The sequence below is a fragment of the Lissotriton vulgaris genome, chromosome 9 (assembly GCF_964263255.1).
Source record: "Lissotriton vulgaris chromosome 9, aLisVul1.2, whole genome shotgun sequence".
In the NCBI taxonomy this organism is placed as follows: Eukaryota; Metazoa; Chordata; class Amphibia; order Caudata; family Salamandridae; genus Lissotriton; species Lissotriton vulgaris.
Window position 1 is genome coordinate 245,083,729 of NC_141697.1, and position 19,834 is coordinate 245,103,562.

Here is a 19,834-nt window from a genome sequence, read left to right on the forward strand (position 1 = left end):
GCACTTTTCACCCTAAGTAGAACCGGGATGCCCAGACGTGGGTCCCTTGCTCACTGTGCCACTGGATTAAAGCTAGCCTGGCGAATGAAGGGTAATACCCAGAAACCGGTCCCAGGATGCTGGTTTTCTGTCCATGGAGGACATGGCTTGGCAGTTTGGTCTGGGCTGTTCCCATGAGGCATAGGGTCAAGACAGATTTGCATATGGCTGGGTCTAAACTGGGGTGGCATGGTGAGCAAAAGAACGTTGGATTTAACCCAGATCTATTGACTGGGTGTGAATGTATGATTTATTCAGCATTCCATAAATCATTTGTTTGCGAAACATTTAATGCAACATTTCAAGACAAAAGTACTATTTTTTATGATAATTACAATTTTCTGTCTTTAATTAAATTAGCTTAGTTATGCATAATGAACATCATGTACTTCACAGTGCAATGTCTATCTTCAGAAATTGGTTAGCTGATGTTTCGAGACAACATAAAACTAACAATTGAGGGATATTTCATGCAGAGAGTGGGATGTCTCTGGCTTACTTTGGTGTTCTGGGCACCGGAAGGCACTCACTGTCTTTATTTTGAGGCATTTCATTATCTATAAAGCTTTCTATGATATTACTACTAATGTCTGAGGCCTTATGAATTAAGATTGGTGCAAGTCTATTTTCTGGAAAAAAAGGGCTAACAAGGTACTACACTGCACAGATATCTTCCTAAAGGTACAGAGGTAAGACAAAAAGATCCAGCACTGTAATATCCAAAAAGTGGCTTCTTAAGAAGCGACTACAGCCCAAACAAATATACCAGACAGAAGAACTCCTACAGGGATCCAGGATGAGTACCCACAAAAAACTCACTGAATGAGAAGCATAAAATTAATTCACTGAGTTACAGAGGAGGGTAACATGAAACTGTTAAGATGACTCCACAGGATGCAGACAGTTCCAATATTTCAGTTATGGATATCTTCTAGGACTGGTGTGTATGTTACTATTCCCCTTACTAGGCTTGCTCGAAGCGTTTATTCTTTGATGTCTGCCCTGATTACTCCTATGTGCTTTAACAGTGGTGCACACAAGTAGGGAGAAGGCGTGATGGATAGAAGAATATGTCCAAAAATAAATGGTACTGTTTTAGTCAATAAATTGGCACTCGGCATACAGTTAAATAGCAATCTAACTATTACATACCATGGGATGGTATTGACAAGTTTCAGCACTGCTTCCGGTGAACTATATGAACCAGTGCCTTCATCAGGGCCTAGCAACACACACTACTTGGTTCTGTTGACAACTGGAGATAAAGTAATGTTCATACATTCCAACTTTATGCATGAGGGTTATCCATTTTGTGCTGTTTTATATGTACAGTTGACAGGAGTTCAAAAACAACAGGCAATATATTCAGATACGAGAACTGGAAAATATAAAGCTGAATTAAAGACATTGATTTTACTCTTTGGCAAAAGACAACCATTAATGGGAAAATCATCATGGGGAATAAACCGTGCAAAAATACCAGATGAAAATGTGGAGCAAAGTGTAGTAAACAAAGATAATGGCTGCATATCAACATGAATTGATTTTGCAAAAACACCAGTCTTCATCTTTTTTTAATTGGAGAAAGGTTATACCTTTCCTTTATAGCTGCAATAGAGGTAAGACCAACATATTCCCAATTTTCACCACCACCCCATTCACAGATTAAATGTAAGCATCTGCCATACCCTCTACAGCAGGCACTTTTGGTATGTAATATTGCACACCTCCTGGTGAAGTGGTTTTTGCACTAGCAGCATTTCTTTTTTTTCCTCAACGCAGTCAGAATATCTTTTCTAATGCTGAATTGCTCATAGAAACTGAGATGAACGCCATTTGAATACACTTTTTCTTCTCTGATTTTAAATACCAAATATTTCAATATAAAATGCTAATAATAACAATAGTGATGAATGATTATAACTAGTGCAACCAACCGTGTATGGGTGAATAAAATCATGTATAAATATTGGATTTCAACTCAATCTGACTTAAGAGCATCACAGTCAAAAATTAGTAGGCAATGGTAGATGAGGCATATCACTATCCACTCTTAATCGCGTACTATAGCATTATGCTTCATGTCCAAATAACGGTGATGGATCAAGCCCTGATCTTTGGACTGGGTAAGAGTGGTCTGTTTAACTCAGACACTCTGTTCATCACCACCCCCTTTTTGTAAATCGTTTTTGGCCACTATAGGTGTGGCAGGGTATACTCAGACATGAGTCCCTTTCTCACTGCTCCATCAGGATTCAAGCAAGCCGGGCCGAAGAAGGCTGAAATGCCAGAAACCGGTCCCCGGTAGCTTGTCTCCTTTCTGGTGAAGAATTGGTTTGGTAGTTTAGTCTGCCCTGTTGCCATGATGCACTGGGCCAGGGACAGACTGATTTGCATATAGCCAGGTTCTGAGCTGGGATGGGGCAGTGAGATAAATAACGGTGATGGATCAAGCCCTGATCTTTGGACTGGGTAAGAGTGGTCTGTTTAACTCAGACACTCTGTTCATCACCACCCCCTTTTTGTAAATCGTAAACAAAGATAATGGCTGCATATCAACATGAATTGATTTTGCAAAAACACCAGTCTTTTCATCTTTTTTTAATTGGAGAAAGGTTATACCTTTCCTTTATAGCTGCAATAGAGGTAAGACCAACATATTCCCAATTTTCACCACCACCCCATTCACAGATTAAATGTAAGCACCTGCCATACCCTCTACAGCAGGCACTTTTGGTATGTAATATTGCACACCTCCTGGTGAAGTGGTTTTTGCACTAGCAGCATTTCTTTTTTTTCCTCAACACAGTCAGAATATCTTTTCTAATGCTGAATTGCTCATAGAAACTGAGATGAACGCCATTTGAATACACTTTTTCTTCTCTGATTTTAAATACCAAATATTTCAATATAAAATGCTAATAATAACAATAGTGATGAATGATTATAACTAGTGCAACCGTGTATGGGTGAATAAAATCATGTATAAATATTGGATTTCAACTCAATCTGACTTAAGAGCATCACAGTCAAAAATTAGTAGGCAATGGTAGATGAGGCATATCACTATCCACTCTTAATCGCGTACTATAGCATTATGCTTCATGTCCATTAGTATATTTGGCTAAAGATAAGATACAAATCAAGTGAACAAACATATACATGTTGACATAATTTAATTAACTATTAAAAAGACAATTTAAACATTACCTCCAGTTTGTAAACTTTCATCAACAAATTCTTTTGTCTGTAAGGGAAATGTGTAAAAAGGTTGTATAAAACACTTTTTCAAATGTTATCTGTTAAATACAAGTGAGACTTCCTTATTTTGATAGCTGTACTATCTAACCAGAGATCATGTGAGTATGGATATTTTCAACTTGGGTGAGACCATTCCAATTTTCTACAGGTTTACAATCTGTAGTGTTAATTTGGTGTTTAGGAATTCTTGCTTTTGGTTATGCCAAAATTAGAATTTGTATTGAAAACATTTAGCCAGGGAAAACGTGAAGGTTAACATGGAAATGTTAAAACATAACATACCTACAATAAAAAATGTTAACACAATTAAAAATTTAAAAGGACAAAGTAGAGATGCTAGGCAAGCCTGTTAAACAGACGTCAAGTCAAGTCAAAAGATTTAAATAGCGCGCTACATACCCGGAGGGTCTCAAGGCGCTTGAAGAAGGGTGGGGAGTTACTTGTCGAATATCCAAGTTTTAAGTTGCTTTCTGAATGCTAGATGGTTCTGAGTGAGATGAAGGTGAGTGGGGAGTGAGTTCCAGGTTTTAGCTGCGAGGTAGGAGAAGGATCTACCTCCCATGGTGGTTTTATTGATGCGAGGTACGGTAGCAAAGGCTTGTTTGGAGGATCGTAGCTGGCGGGAGGGGGTGTAGAAGGAAAGTCGTGTGTTGAGGCATTCGGGTCCAAGTTCGTAGAGTGCTTTGTGTGCGTGGGTTAGGAGGCGGAAAGTAATCCTCTTATTGACGGGGAGCCAGTTGAGGTTTTTCAGGTGACTAGAGATGTGGTCTTTACGTGGGATGTCTAGTATGAGTCTAGGTGATGCGTTCTGGATGCGTTGGAGTTTTTTCTGGAGTTTTGCGGTGATACCGGCGTATAGGGTGTTTCCGTAGTCCAGGCGGCTTGTAACCAGAGCATGGGTGACCGTTTTTCTGGTGTCGGTGGGGATCCAGCGAAATGTTTTTTTGAGCATGCGAAGAATGTTGAAGCAAGATGATGAAACAGCGTTGACTTGTCTGTTCATAGAGAGTGAGGAGTCCAGGATGACGCCCAGGTTCCGTGCGTGGTCCGTCGGGATGGGTGCTTTTCCAAGGGCCTCTGGCCACCAAGAGTCGTCCCAGGCGGAGGGGGAGGTACCTAAGATAAGGACTTCTGTTTTGTCTGAGTTCAGTTTCAGACGGCTGTGCTTCATCCACTCGGCTACTTCTTTCATTCCTTCATGTAGGTTGGTTTTGGCGGTGTTAGGGTCTTTGGTGAGTGAAAGGATCAGTTGAGTGTCATCCGCGTAGGAGATGATGTTGACGTTGTGTTGGCGAGCGATGGCCGCGAGGGGGCTCATGTATACGTTGAAGAGGGTGGGACTGAGTGAGGACCCTTGGGGTACGCCGCAGATGACTTCAGTGGCCTCTGAGTTGAATGGTGGGAGGCGGACTCTCTGGGTTCTTCCGGTGAGGAACGAGGTGATCCATTCCAGTGCTTTTCCTTGGATTCCGATGTTTGAGGCGCTGTAGAAGGGTGCTATGGCAGACTGTGTCGAAGGCCGCGGAGAGGTCGAGGAGGATGAGGGCGACTGTGTCTCCATTGTCCAATAGAGTTCGAATGTCGTCTGTTGCTGCGATGAGGGCGGTCTCCGTGCTGTGTTTGGCTCGGAAGCCGGACTGTGAGGAGTCGAGGGATTTGTTGGTTTCGAGGAAGGCGGCGAGCTGGTTGTTGACGGCTTTCTCGATGACTTTGGCAGGGAATGGAAGAAGCGAGATTGGTCGGTAGTTTTTGAGTTCGGTGGGGCAGCTGTGGGTTTTTTCCGAAGGGCGCTAAGTTCTGCGTGTTTCCAGCTTTCCGGGAAGGTGGCGGAGTTGAGGGAGCAGTTGATGACGTCTCGGAGGTGTGGTGCTATGATTGAGTTTGCTTTGTTGAAGATGTGGTGAGGGCAGGGGTCTGTAGGGGATCCTGAGTGGATGGAGTTCATCAGGCGGATGGTGTCCTCAGTGGAGATTGGGTTCCAGTCATTAAGGATGTTCAAGGGGGGTGAAGGTCCTGCAGAAGGTTGGGTGGGTTGGTCTCCGGGTCGGTTGACGAAGCTGTTGTGGATGTCTGCGATTTTGTTGTGGAAGAACGAAGCTAGGGAGTCGCAGAGGGCTTGAGAGGGGGTGATGTCGTTGGAGTTGGCTGAGGGGTTGGTAAATTCTTTGACGATGTTGAATAATTCCTTGCTGTTGTGGGCGTTGTTGTCTAGTCGGTCTTTGAATGCGGTTTTCTTGGCAGATCGGATTAGTTGGTGGTGTATGCGGGTAGCGTTTTTGAAGGCGTCCCTAGTGCTGGTGTTTGGGTCTTTTTTCCAGGCCTTCTCGAGGGAGCGACAGAGTTTCTTCGATTTCTTAAGATCATCGTTGAACCAGGAGGCGTTTTTGCTGCCTAGTTTGATTTGATGTTTTTTCAGCGGTGCTAGGATGTCGGCGCTGTTGGATAGCCATTGGGTGAGGTTAATGGCTGCTTGGTCGGGGTTTGAGGAGTGGGTAGGGGGGTTTTGAAGAAGCGATGAGGAGATCTGGTCGATGGTGATTTTGTTCCAGTTTCTTCGCAGAGTAGGTTGAGGATGGTTGCGAGTTGTGGTCTTGTTGTAGATAAAGTGTACGCAGCTGTGGTCCGTCCAGTGGAGAGTAGTGGTGTGACTGAAGGAGATATGTTTGCTGGAGGTGAAGATAGGGTCGAGTGTGTGACCTGCGATGTGGGTGGGCGTAGTGACAAGTTGTTTGAGTCCGAGGTTGGCGAGATTGTCCAAAAGGGAGGTGGCGTTGCTGTCATTGCTCTTTTCCAGGTGAAAGTTGAGGTCTCCCAGCAGAATGTATTCCTCGGAGGGGAGGGCGTGTGGGGTGATAAAGTCAGTGATAACGTCGCTGAATTGTGCGCGGGGTCCTGGTAGAGGAGTGTGCCTCTGAGTGTGGTCTTGGGGTCGGTGTGGATCTGGAATAGAACCAACGTAACATAATAATGAAATGAGACTCTACGAAGAGGATATCTCAGATGTTACTAATGACAGCATAATATAGGGGAGGATATAAGCTTAAAAATGTTGTGTTTGGGACCCAATGGAAAGAAATGAGGGCTGGATGCAGTCTGATGTCAACTGAGTGAGGGTTCAATAGGCAAAGAGTTGGTTTTCTGAGGTGACCCTGGAAGCTCGTCTAAGGGCAAGTGATTTCAAAAAGAAGGCAATCTCAATAACATAGATTTTACGAGTACCTGTGACTAAATGAACAACAAGTTAAAGAAAAAGTTACTTAACTTAGACAATGGTCTTTCTGGTGGATACACTAATTCTGCATCTTCTAAATCCAACAAGGCAACAGACTGAATGTGGAAACTTTTCAGTAATTGCTTCTATGCACCTATAGCTGGAGCCAGCATACTCCCTGGGGCTGCGAGCGACTGATGTGTACAAGAACGTGCAATCTGGACTTCTAATTTTAACAGCATTGTGATTACCGCATCTTGAGCGTTTTTAACCTTTTTTAAATTTGCTTGAAATTCATCTCTGGGGGCTTTAAAATTAAGGGGAATTGATACCTTAGGCACTCTGACACCTTAACACCTCTCTTCCTCTTTTAATTCCGCCCTACCGCTCCTTAGCCGACACTCGGCGGCGGTGGGCGCCATCTTGAGTGAGGCAGTCGGGGAGAGCGCTCTAGTCGCGCCCTACTCCCACCCTCTTATCTCCCTACATAATGTGCAAAGCAACCAGACGGCGCAGCGGGCTGGCGCAGCGGGCGCGCCGGATACGCGCCGAAGCAGCGCCTAAGCCAAGCCCGTCTGCGCCCGTCCGCGCCAGGACCGCGCCGGGTACTCAGTTACGACTCTTCCACGCTGCTGTCTATGCGCCCCACCTTACCTAGTCCTTCCTGTTGTGTTCATTCCTTTTCTGACCACCTCTGGGGCCCTTTCATCTGCCGACCATGTGGTTGGTCATCCTCCAGCCCCGTCAGCCCTATTCCTCCCCTTCCCCCTCTTCCGCGGCATAAGACACCCTCCTTTAATGGTGGCCTCATCAACGCCAGATCTTTAGCGCGTCACGGACAAGACATCTATGACCTTATTATAGCAGCCAACCTTGATGCCTTGTTCATTACTGAATATTGGTTGCATGATGCCTCAAACCCCGATCTTGCTACCGCCCTCCCCCCTGATTACACCATCTTCAGGCGGGATAGACCCATTGGTCGGGGAGGCGGACTGGCCATCATTGTAAAGAAAGCACTCAAGTGCCATACTTTTGATCTGGCCTCCTTCAAGGATTGTGAATCCCTGGGATTTGTTATCCAAACCAGTTTTTCCTCCGCCTTTTCAGGAGCACTCGTCTATCGCCCCCCCGGAAATGCCACTCCATTCTTGGACTCCCTTGATGAAACTTTGGCAGCTTTTCTTACCCATTACCCCACCTTCACCCTCTTTGGAGACTTCAATCTTCATTTGGAATCCGATACTGACCCCCACACTCAACTTCCGCCACTCTCTTGAGATTTTTGGTCTCTCCCAATTAGTCTCCCATCCTACCCATTGTGCCGGGCACACCTTGGATGGCATTTGCACAAACCTGACTTCCCTAGATGTTTCTATCCCTTTGCCTCAAATATGGACAGATCACTGTCTCATTCCCTTCTCCATCAATACCAAAACCTTCCCCCCTCCTCCCATTAAACACTCTCACACCCCCTCCCTGTCAATTGGAAGAAGGTAGCTGAGTACATCAAACTTAATCCACAACCGGCTGTCCCCCCCCCCCCTTCCATCATGGGCGACGCTTCACTAGATTCCACAAACTTCCACCTGTGGATCGACAGAGTAGTCTCTGCCAATTCAAAATCTGTTACTCAAAAACCCGTCCGAGGAAAAAAGAAACCCAATGCCCCCTGGTATACTCCGGCTCTCACTGACTGTCACCTTAAGTGTAGGCTTTTGGAGAGAGAATGGAGAAAAACCTACGATCCTACGTCCAGATCCATATACATTCTCCAGAGAAAACAATATCTCTCTAATATAAAAAAAGCAAAAAAGGCATTCTTCACCCTAGCAATAGACTCAGCTAAACAGAAACAACAAACGATTTTCAATATCGTAAAATCTTTTACTCATCCCAAAGCACTGGCACTTGAAATCCCCCCCTCACAAACCCTCTGTGACCAAATTGCTGATTTCTTTGAGGAGAAAATTAATAATATCCATAAGGACTTCCCCCCCTTACCCATTCCAACCCAAGAGCCTGATACAACTATTCCCTCACTAAATCAATTCACAGCAGTCTCCCTATTGCAAACGCACAAAGCCATACTGGCCTGTAAATCAGGTGCACCTACGGACTCCTGCCCCCCAGTCATTTTGCACCACCTTATTGAGTCCGTCAACCCTCTAATCAATGCGATTGTGAATGAATCCCTCAACTCCGGTATTGTTCCTATTGAGTGGAAGAAGGCCATAGTCAAGCCCCTCATGAAAAAGCAAAATAAATCCCCTACTGATTTGTCTAATATGCGCCCAATCTCACTTCTCCCTGCGCTAGGCAAAATCACCGAGCAACTAGTCCATGAGGAATTAAAGAATTTTGTGGAAAATAAACGTATCCTGCACCCACAGCAATCTGGCTTCCGCCCCGGCCATTCCACAGAAACCGCTTTGATTGAGTTGTCAGACACCATCAAGTTCTTGCAGGATGAGGGCAGGCAGGCTGTCCTCATCCTGCTCGACTTAACCGCGGCCTTCTACACCATCTCACATGCTATTCTAATTAACAGGATGTGTGAGATTGGTGTCTCGGGTTCCGCGCTTGCTTGGATAACTTCATTCTTGTCCAATCGCTCTCCAACGGTCTCCTTAGGCCCCTTTCTTTCTGGTGAACGATCCATCATCTCAGGGGTGCCCCAAGGTTCCATCCTGAGCCCTCTCTTTTTTAATGTATATATGGCCCCCCTTCTCACGTTGATCGAGTCACATGGGATTCTCGTGACATCCTACGCTGACGACACCCAGCTTGTTGTCACTATCGACAAAAGACTTCCTGATGCTGCCATCAGATTCCAAAACTGTCTGTCAGAAGTCTTTTCCTGGCTCAACCTGAATCACTTAAAATGCAACAGCGCCAAAACAGAAATAATTCCCCTAGGTAAAGGGGCATTCTTTTCCCCCAAAGACTGGTGGCCTCATAACTCCGAAGCACCACCGAGCGCGGTCGCTTCAGCCCGCAATCTGGGCGTTCAATTTGACGCTTCCCTCAGCTTCGATGAGCATGTGCGCATTACCGCAGGGCGCTGTTTCAGTCTGATCAGGCAATTAAAGAAATTTTTTAATTTTCTGCCTATTTCAGCCAGGAAATCAGTCGCGGTGGCGCTTATCCTCTCCCGGCTGGATTATTGTAACGGCCTCTTAGCAGGCATCAAGAAATCCTCTCTTAAAAAACTACAAAGTGTTCAACATGCAGCAGCTAGGCTTGTTTTGAAACTCCCCCGTAGGTCCTCGGCCTTTGCAGCCCTCAACGCCCTCCATTGGCTGCCCCTCCATAAGAGAATCTTATTCAAGCTTTTAGTTACTGTATTTAAAGCTACCAGGTGCATGGGTCCATCCTACCTGACCAAGCGCTTCCAGCGTTACACTCCAACTCGCTGTTTGAGGTCATCAGGCGCCAATTTCATCTCTGAACCCCGTATAAAATTAAAATCCAAGGGCGGAAAGACCTTTTCTTTTCTGGCGGCTAAGGCATGGAACCGTCTCCCCCCCAACCTTAGGCACGCTCCCTCAGAAAGCCTATTTAGGAAATCCCTGAAAACTTGGATTTACTCTCAGTCCGACTCCTCAGTTCTCGCAGCTATCTGATCCACGCCCCCCATAGTCGACCTTCTGTGTGCTCAGCGCCAAGATGCTCCCTCCGGAGCGAAAGTAGCGCTTTACAAATGCCAATAAATATCAAATATCAAATATCAAAGCAGGCAGGCCCGCCTCCAGAAGTGAGAGTGCAGAGCTGTATAAAGGCATCACCCCTGTGCAGAGATGCCAGTTTACAGCCAAGCAGTAAACTGGCATAAAAGTACACATCCTTCAAGTTCAAGAACACTGTCCAATCCCCAGGATCAAAGGCAGAGAGGACATGGGCCAGGAATCTCTCTCTCTATTGCACTTCAGTCATCTCGAACAGAACATTTTAGTAAGGGAGGAGGCGTGTTGTGCCGAAATCTGAGAAAAGAAAGGGGAGGGACTAGTAGAGTGTAACCATGATGGAAAATGTGCATGACCTCAAGCTTTAAGTTTTTGAGTTCCCGGATGGGAGGTAAAAGCACATCCAGTCCCTACTGAATACAGATGAATCCTGAAGTGGAAATCAGAGTGGCATGAAGCAGCAGTTGAAGCAGAAGAACAGGACTGACCTCACTGGTGGCCCGTCCACTGCCACCACCATGATCCCTGGAGCCACAAAAAGGCTGAACGTCCTGCTGGAAAGAGATAGAAGTCTCTGGCAGTAACTTCTGAATTTCTGGTATCGTTGGTGGAACTCGCAGGCAGCAGATAGTAATTCTAAGGAGTGCAACTTAGCACTGCTGTCTTTGAACCAAATATATGACACAAGATATTCCAGATTTCTTGTTGACTTTATAAGCCTGAAATACTTGTACCCTGCAACTTAAACTTAGTTAAGGAATGCTAGGGCAGGGGATGGAGTCTAGCAGGACCATTTTTTTTTTACAAATCATACTTGGAGTATTTCAACAGAAATCTAAAACATTTTTTTCCAAAACTTTACATTTTTTATAAATCTTGCAGGGCTACAAACATGCTCTGAATCCCCTTAGATAAAGTGTACACCTCTGAAAATAATTACTGGAGAGTTAATGGCAACTCAATATTTGGCATGGCTCATTTTTACACAGTACGCACCTAGGCCTTGTATGCTCTGGGGTACTATTTATGGGGGATTTAACAGATGATAAAAGTAGGCTTTTCAACATGTCACAAATAGTTTACTTTGGCATTTGCTGACTATAAGTTCCATGCCAGCAGATGAGAGTTGTATTGACAGCACTGCTGCCACATTCTAGAATCACTCATGTGGATGATGTAAAACTACACTACAGCTTATATGCAACATCTAACATATAAGCTATATGGGCACTTTCAAGGCCATATCACTGACGTCTTACTAAAATGTGAGATATTCAAATTCCAATAAACATCTCAAAGGGGAAGAAGACATGCACTGGAAGCTGTTTAACAACCTGCCTGTTTCGATGGACAAAATATGGCAGCAATTCCAGTTTAACAAAGGGCACAAACATAGACAGACCACACAGACAGGCCAATTTCTATACAATTATTGTAATCTAGGCCAGTATTTTGCAGACACATTCAAGTCTGACTATGTCTTTATGTACTGAAGATCTCACACCTTATCTCCAACTGTTTTAATTTTTCATTCTTTCACTAATTTACGGTCAGCGGGAGGAGAACAAAAACGAAACATGCATTTATGCAAGTCTCAAAGTACATAGAATTGTCACCAAAATCATTTTAAAAGAGCTGTAATATTTTCATAATCTTGACTAGCAAAAAGGAAGCTCATTATTTTGATAAGGGTATGTATGGAGTGTCTTCCAAGTAATTAAGTCTATTTAATGTGCAGGACTTTTTTTAGGATTAAGCTTTGAAGCAGTTTAAAGTAAACATGTATTGCCTTACTATTCATTGTAGCATGCTGCCTGTTCTAAAAACAAATAAATAAACAACGCTTACCACTGAGAAAAATCGAATAATATTTTCAACTGGATTATCGGCGATATCCAAGACCAAGTACCTGAAACAAAAAATAAGCATGCATGTCACTTGGTGTACACTGGCAGATGTTGTACTCAATCAACATAGTGAACTGTACTTGTGGTTTTAACTATTTTAGATCAAAATAAACAAATAAGCACTTTCATTCACGTCTCCGCTTTCAATTGTTTAACCAAAGCAATACTTAGGGGAGAGGATGTAGCCTTATGGCTAGAGCAGTCGACCTCGAAGCTGGGGAACCAGGTTCAAATCTCGGCAACGACGTTCGACATCCTGTGATTTTGGGAAAAACACTTAATCTCCCCCGTGCCTAACTTAAAATATGAATGTATTCTTGTGTAACGAAACTGGTGGTCATGTAAAGCACTCTGATACACGAATTCTTCAGGTCTAGTTTACGCTATATAAAACTCTAAAAATAAAAAATAAACAACGCCCTAGCCTACTTAAAGAAAAATCTAACAGTAAAGAAGTTCAAAACATTACAACAGTAAAGGAAACCACATATTTCTAAACATAATCTGACTTTAGTGCAATGCATGTTAACCCTGTCACCATTTGATCCCTATTGAGCTTAAAATGTTGAGACTCTTCCCATTGTTTGTTTGTAATTTCTATATATGACCTATTGCTTTGAACCAGTCTCAAACACAAGCAGTTGCATAACGTGCCTCCTTGCACTCTTGGCAGTGTTTGGCTTCTTTTGGCCAGCATCTTCAGCAAGGAATAGTTGCGGACCTGTACTCCTAATTCCTTTTCAGGGGATTCTCCATTGAAATCATAAGCACTGAATAGTCCCGCCCACGTGCAGGGATCCCGGAGCAGTTCTTTCAAAGTCACATCTACTTTGCAAAGGCCAGGAAACATACTTGACAGCCATTTTGACATGTTACATTTTTTTCAACTTTATAAACAGACTATACTGTGAATGTATATGAAATGTATTTAAAAATTGAGGAAAAGAGGGCAAAACCCTTAAATTCACTTAAACAAGAATGAAAATGGATCTTTTAAAAACACCCTTCACAAACGCATATTACTTATTTTGAAAGTAGACTATGCAATAATACATAGCAATGTAGCCTGTATAGGCTGCAGCTTTGAAACAATGTAAATAGGACAGTACGACTTGATGGACTTTCTGACCTCTAGTGCCCCATCATGCCCTGTAGGTGGCAGTTTAATCAGTATTTTGTGAAGAGCGAAGAACATAAGTTACTTACCTGTAAACTGTGGTTCTCCATTATTGGTGTCTTTCATAGATTCACATGCTTGAATATTCCCCGTCGAAGTGGGAGTCCCACGGTACATCAAATAGCAGTAATATATGCATATCTAAGTAAAATTATTATAATTATATAAATACATATACATATATAAAATACAGTAAAATATCCAGAAAACTCAAAAGTACCATAGAACAGAATAGGCCCATAGAAAGCCTAAGGGAGAAACTCAACTTGGTAACATATCAGTGTCATTATGTTTTGGTCCAAATTCCAGCCAATCAGGCTGTAGCTCCCTCTAGAACCTTCTCCTCAGAAGCCCACGACCTCAGATTTTCGTAGCACAGAGTAACCAAAAGTGCCTGAGAAGAAGAGAGCCTCTGAGGGGAGGACGGGAGGGTCGCATGTGAATCTATGAAAGACACCAATACTGGAGAACCACAGTTTACAGGTAAGTAACTTATGTTCTTCTCCAGTATTAGGGGTATCTTTCATAGGTTCACATGCTTGAATAAGAGTAGAAAGCAGTAATCACCACATAAGTCATAAAGCGAACAGTAAATTCAAGCATACAATAAACATATCATATTAAAGAGAAAAAACCTTTATGACTGGAGGCGGGTAGCAACAGAGGCTCACCTTTAATGGAAAAGATTCCGCAGCACCGCTTGTCCTACTGCCGCATCTGCGGCGTCTGTGGACTACAGACAGTAGTGCTTCGTAAAAGTATGGCTGCTCGACCACGTAGCAGCTCTGCAAATGTGTCGCAGAGGTACCCCCGCAAAGAGGGCAGTAGAAGCTGACACAGCTCTAGTTGAATGAGCACGTACTGGAGCTGGAAGAGGCTTGCCAGCCCGTTGATGACAAAAGGTAATGGTGGAAGAAATACACCTAGTAATAGTTTGTTTGGCGACAGGTTGTCCTTTACAGATCGGGCCATAGGCTACGAACAGTTGATCAGATTTCCTGATGGATGCAGTGCGCTGAATGTAAAACTTAATGATTCAGAAAAGGGGGTGGTGATGAACAGAGTGTCTGAATTAAGCAGACCACTCTTACCCAGTCCAAAGATCAGGGCTTGATCCATCACCGTTTTTTAGCTCACTGCACCACCCCAGCTCAGAACCTGGCTACATGCAAATTAGTCTGTTCCTGTCCCAGTGCATGATGGGAACAGGGCAAACCAAACTACCAAGCCAATTCTTATACTGGGAAGGAAACAAGCTTCCGGGGACCGGTTTCTGGCATGGGTGGCAGGGTATACTCAGACATGAGTCCCTTTCTCACTGCACCATCAGGATTCAAGCAAGCCGGGCCGACGACGACGGCTGAAATGCCAGAAACCGGTCCCCGGTAGCTTGACTCCTTTCTGGTGAAGAATTGGCTTGGTAGTTTAGTCTGCCCTGTTCCCATGATGCACTGGGCCAGGGACAGACTGATTTGCATATAGCCAGGTTCTGAACTGGGATGGTGCAGTGAGATAAATAACGGTGATGGATCAAGCCCTGATCTTTGGACTGGGTAAGAGTGGTCTGCTCAATTCAGACACTCTGTTCATCACCATCCCCTTTTCTGAATCATTTTTGGCCACTATAGGTGTGGCAGGGTATACTCAGACATGAGTCCCTTTCTCACTGCACCATCAGGATTCAAGCAAGCCGGGCCAACGACGGCTGAAATGCCAGAAACCGGTCCCCGGTAGCTTGTCTCCTTTCTGGTGAAGAATTGGCTTGGTAGTTTAGTCTGCCCTGTTCCCATGATGCACTGGGCCAGGGACAGACTGATTTGCATATAGCCAGGTTCTGAACTGGGATGGTGCAGTGAGATAAATAACGGTGATGGATCAAGCCCTGATCTTTGGACTGGGTAAGAGTGGTCTGCTTAATTCAGACACTCTGTTCATCACCACCCCCTTTTCTGAATCGAATGCAAAACTTAAGACAACGTTTCAAATCCAGGGAATGTAATGAACGATCCGCAGGAGTTTGTGGATCAGGGAAGAAAGTTTTTAAAATGACTGGTTCATTGAGATGAAAATCGCTGGGAACTTTCGGATTAAATTTAGATTAGTACGTAATGTAACAGCCTCTTTTGAGAACTGGAGAAAAGGAGGCTGAATTGTGAATGCCTGAATGTCACTGACACCCCTAGATGACGTCAAGGTGAGCAATAGGGCAACTTTCCACGTGAGGAATTTTAAGCTTGCTGAATGGATGGGTTAAAAAGGAGGTAGGAGGAGCTGAGACAAAACCAGATTTAAGCGCCAAGCAGGCGGAGGACGCCGAATGGGTGGAAACATACGGAGGAGGCCTTTGAAAAACTGTTGAATGATTCTAGACGAATACAGTGAGGTAGAACCATCATGGCGGAAGCGGGAGAGAGCCGCCAGAAATACCTTCAGAGTGGAGTGGGAAAGTCCTGACTTTGCAAGGGATAGGAAGAAAGGCAGGATCTGTTATGGTTTGGCGGTCATCGGATCCTAGGCTTTGGTATGGCACCAGACACAGAAACGCTTCCACTTCAACTGATAGGTTTTAATGGTGGAAGGAGCACGGGCGTGCGCTAACACCTCTCTGCAGTCAGAGTCGATGGTCAGACGCGCAAATTCATGGTGTTCAGGTTCCAGGCATGGAGCTGGAAGTATGCTGGATCCGGATGGCAAATCTGCCCCTGCTGCATCATGAGGAGGTGAGGCAGTGGATGAAGCGGAATTGGCTCGTTCTGGGAGAACAAGAGCGGGTCCAAGAACCATGGGCGCCGCGGCCACTTGGGTGCGATCAGGGTGATGTGGCAGGGTTGAAGCCTCATCCTGTGCAACAAGCGCGGAATCAGAGGAAGCGGAGGGAACGCGTAGCTGAATGCGTTCAACCAGCTGATCGAAAATGCATTTCCGCTCGACTCTCTGTGGGGATGAAGACTTGCAAAGCGTTGACAAATCCTGTTGGTGATAGTCGCAAACAGATCCATCTGCAGCTGGCCCCACTGGTGGAAAATGAACTCGAGAGTTGGTTGATTGAGTTCCCACTCGTGGTTGTCTGAGAAAGACCTGCTGAGCGAATCCGCCAGAACATTGGAAGCACCCGGCACATGGATGGCTGTGAGATGGACTTGATGACGAATCGCCCAATTCCATATCTCCTGTGCTTGTTGGGAAAGCAAAAGGGACCTCATGCCGCCCTGCTTGTTCAGTTAATGCATGCTGGTGGTGTTGTCTGTCCTCACCAGCAGAGATTGACCTTGAACGATCCGTTGGAAAGACTTCAGGGCAAGGAAGATCGCCAGAAGCTCTAGGCGGTTGATATGCCAAGAGCGTTGGACCGCAGTCCATTTCCCTTGTACTGACAGATCTTCGAGATACGCTGCCCAGCCCTCCAGGGACGCATCAGTTGTAAGCGTCAGATTTGGAACATCGTCTTGAAAAGACCGACCTTTTGAAAAGTTTGGAGGTGAGCCCACCACTCCAGAGCTTCCTGAATGCAGGGCGTGAGAAGAATCCTGTGGTTGAATGATCCTGAAATCTGTTTCCACTGCTTGTCTAATTCCTCTTGGACGACCCTCATATGTAGTCTGCAGTGGGGAATCAACTGTATGGCAGAGGAAGCCATGCCGAGGAATGATTTCAACATCCGGACTGAAACGTACAGTTTTGACTGCAGGGACCGTACCATCTGGAGCATACGGTCTTGTCTTTCCCGGGAGACAAAAACCATTGCCAGCTGAGAATCTAGTGAGGCTCCTAGAAAATCTTGCCGCTGAGACTGGCGAAAGTGTGACTTCTGGCAGTTGATGGAAAGGCCCAAGTCTTGAAACAGGGAGATGCAAGACCGAGTATGCTGGATTGCCAGTTGGATGTTCGAAGCCTTTATGAGACAATCGTCCATGTATGGATAAAACTGTATGCCTTGCAGGCGTAGAAAAGCAGCTACCGGGGCCATGATCTTGGTAAAGACCCTCAGTGCTGAACGGAGGCCGAACGGCAGGACTCTGAATTGAAAGTGTAGGTGTCCAACTGTAAAACGAAGATATTTTCTGTGCCTGGGGTGGATCGGAACATGAAAATATGCGTCCTGGAGGTCGATCGTGGAGTAAAATCCTTTGCCCTGCTGGCCTTGTGGAGCTACTTCGACAGCACCCTTCCTGATCATTAATTTGAATTGAGTCAAAAGGTCTTTGAAATGGGGAGGAGGTGGGCCAGTAGGGAGGGCGAGGTGGAGGAAATTTTGTGAATTCCAAGGTGTGTCCTTTTGAAATCAGATCCAGGACCCATTGATAGGAAGTAATGTTGGACCAATTCAAGATGTAATTTGAGATTCGACCTCCAATTTTTACAGTCGGTGGAGAAATAGTGCTGGGACTGTCACTGTTTCTTTGCATTTGAACCACCTCTATAGGTAGTTTTTCTTTGGTATGGTCTGGAGGAGGTCTGACGACTCTGGGACTGGTAAGTTTGTCTTTGCCGGTTGTCATTGTAGGAGCTATATTAGTTTGAGCCACGAAAAGTGGAATAGTTGCCACCTCTACCACGTGCTCCTCGAAAAGGGCGTTTCTTATATTGGAGAGACCCCAACGCCTTGGCAGTATCCGTGTCTTTAATTGATTCGAGGACCTCGTCGACATGCTTTCCGAAAAGCGATTCCCCATCATAAGGAAGATCGAGGACTTTCGCTTGGACTTCAGGGCGAAATGCTGTTGATTTTAACCAGCCTTGGCGCCGTAAAACAGCAGCGCCCCCAACTGTCTAAACCCCGTAGAGAAGATATCAATGGCGCAGTCAATGATCTCCGAATAGATTTTTTCACCCTCCTGAATGACGGTTTGTGCCTCTGCGCGAATATCATCTGGAAGTTGTGGAAGCAATGCCGCAATCTCGGACCACATTTGGCGGTCATACCGTCCAAGAATGGCCAAGGAATTAGCTGCCCTTACAGTGGTGGCTGCCATGGTAGTAAATTTTTTCCCTATGGAATCCAGCTTTCGGCCTTCCTGATCTGGAGGAGAAGTAAGGGGCGTGGAAGGATTGCGAGACCTCCTTTGAGCCGCCTGAGTAATGACGGAGTCCGCCTTAGGTTGAGACACCAAACATGCTGGCGAATTTGGTGGTGCTCTATATTTTTTTATCAAGCCTTGGCAGGACAGCTGGGATCGAATTCGGCCGCTCCATCAATTTGAGACCTTCCTCCCAAATGTGGTCAATTATAGGGATAGTGTGAGCTTGCCTTTGAGGTAGGTCCTTAAAATCGTAAAGAAAACAGTTAGTTTGTTGGACGTCCAAAGTGAGATGAAATCTCTTAGCCGCGCGGACCATCAAATTGTGGAAGCTGCCAATGTCCACAGGAGGCGAAGCCAATGGCGACGTTGGTGGAGTGGAAGGTGTGTGAGCCCTGTAATCATCCCATTCTTGAAGGGCATTGTCGTCATCATCATTTGGATCCGTATTTTGAGGATCAGGATCGTCATTGTCCGTATCAGGCAGGGCCTGCACCGGTGATCGTGACGGAACTGGTGCCGAGGCTTGTGTTTGCGGAGGAGGCTGCGGGACTGGAGAAATAGGCCGAGATGGAGAAAATCTGCGGTTATAATCATCCAGCATGTGTTGCAGATTTCTTACCAAAGACAGGGGTATCTGTGTCGTTTGGTCTGACATAAGTGCTTCCGACCTATCTACTGGAAAAAGTTCCGTCCCATCTTCGACGTACTCTTCATCCTCCTCATCATAATCCTGGCACTTAATGTGCAGCTCGGATGGACTAGTCGCTTGACCAAAGGCATTATCGTGCTCCGAATCATCATTGGAGTCCTCCTCCGCAGACTGAAATAACTTTTCAGGAAGTGCAGAACCACTCTTAATTGGACTCAGTTGAATTAGAGGTATGCGTCGCAGCGTAGAAGCAGTAACCACTGAAGGTGGTAGCTGTGGCTAAAGAGTGGTGCAGCGCCGACGAGCCCGTCGACGTGGCGATGGAAGAGTCAACAGCCGGTTGAGGCGTTTGCACTGTGTCCACAGGCAAGGATTCTGTCGACGGAAGCGTCTTAGGCTTCGTAGATGAAGATTTCTTCGCCGTCGACGAGGCAATGGACTTGCTCGTCGAAGAAGATGGTCCCATCGACGAAGGGTGGACCGTCGACGGGGTGACAGTCGTCGACGGTAAGGCAGTCGTCGACGAGGTAGTAGTCGTTGAAGCAGATCCCGTTGACGGGCAACGACCCGTCGACGATGTAGAAGTCTTGGTCGAAGACGATGAGTGCGTTGACGAAAGGCGCATCGACTGGTGAGTCTTCGACGGCGAGGTGGATTTAGCAGCCGTAGACAAGATCCTCAAAACAGAGGTAATAGGCCACTATGTCGTCGACGTAGTTTGAGGACATAGAGCAAGTCGTCATCGACGTAGAGACAGCATCCACGGATTTCCTCGTCGACGGACGTGTCGACGGGCCCGTCGACGAGCCAATGCCCAGTTTAGAGGATGAAGGCATGGCTTTGGACAATGACGCCAGAGAACCAGGTCTCGTAGGCGCATGTG

At 45.5% G+C, this 19,834-nt stretch overlaps 1 protein-coding gene across 1 annotated transcript in view; it reads right to left on the reverse strand.

Moving 5' to 3' along the window:
• Positions 1 to 19,834, reverse strand: part of STYX (serine/threonine/tyrosine interacting protein) — a 320,814-nt gene that overhangs the window by 139,761 nt on the left and 161,219 nt on the right. Inside the window, exons 5-6 of the mRNA XM_086937427.1 lie at positions 12,046 to 12,106; positions 3,250 to 3,286 (exon numbers count right to left, since the gene is read on the reverse strand). Of these exons, the coding sequence (XP_086793553.1) occupies positions 3,250 to 3,286; positions 12,046 to 12,106 (98 nt within the window). The remainder of the gene's footprint in view (positions 1 to 3,249; positions 3,287 to 12,045; positions 12,107 to 19,834) is intronic.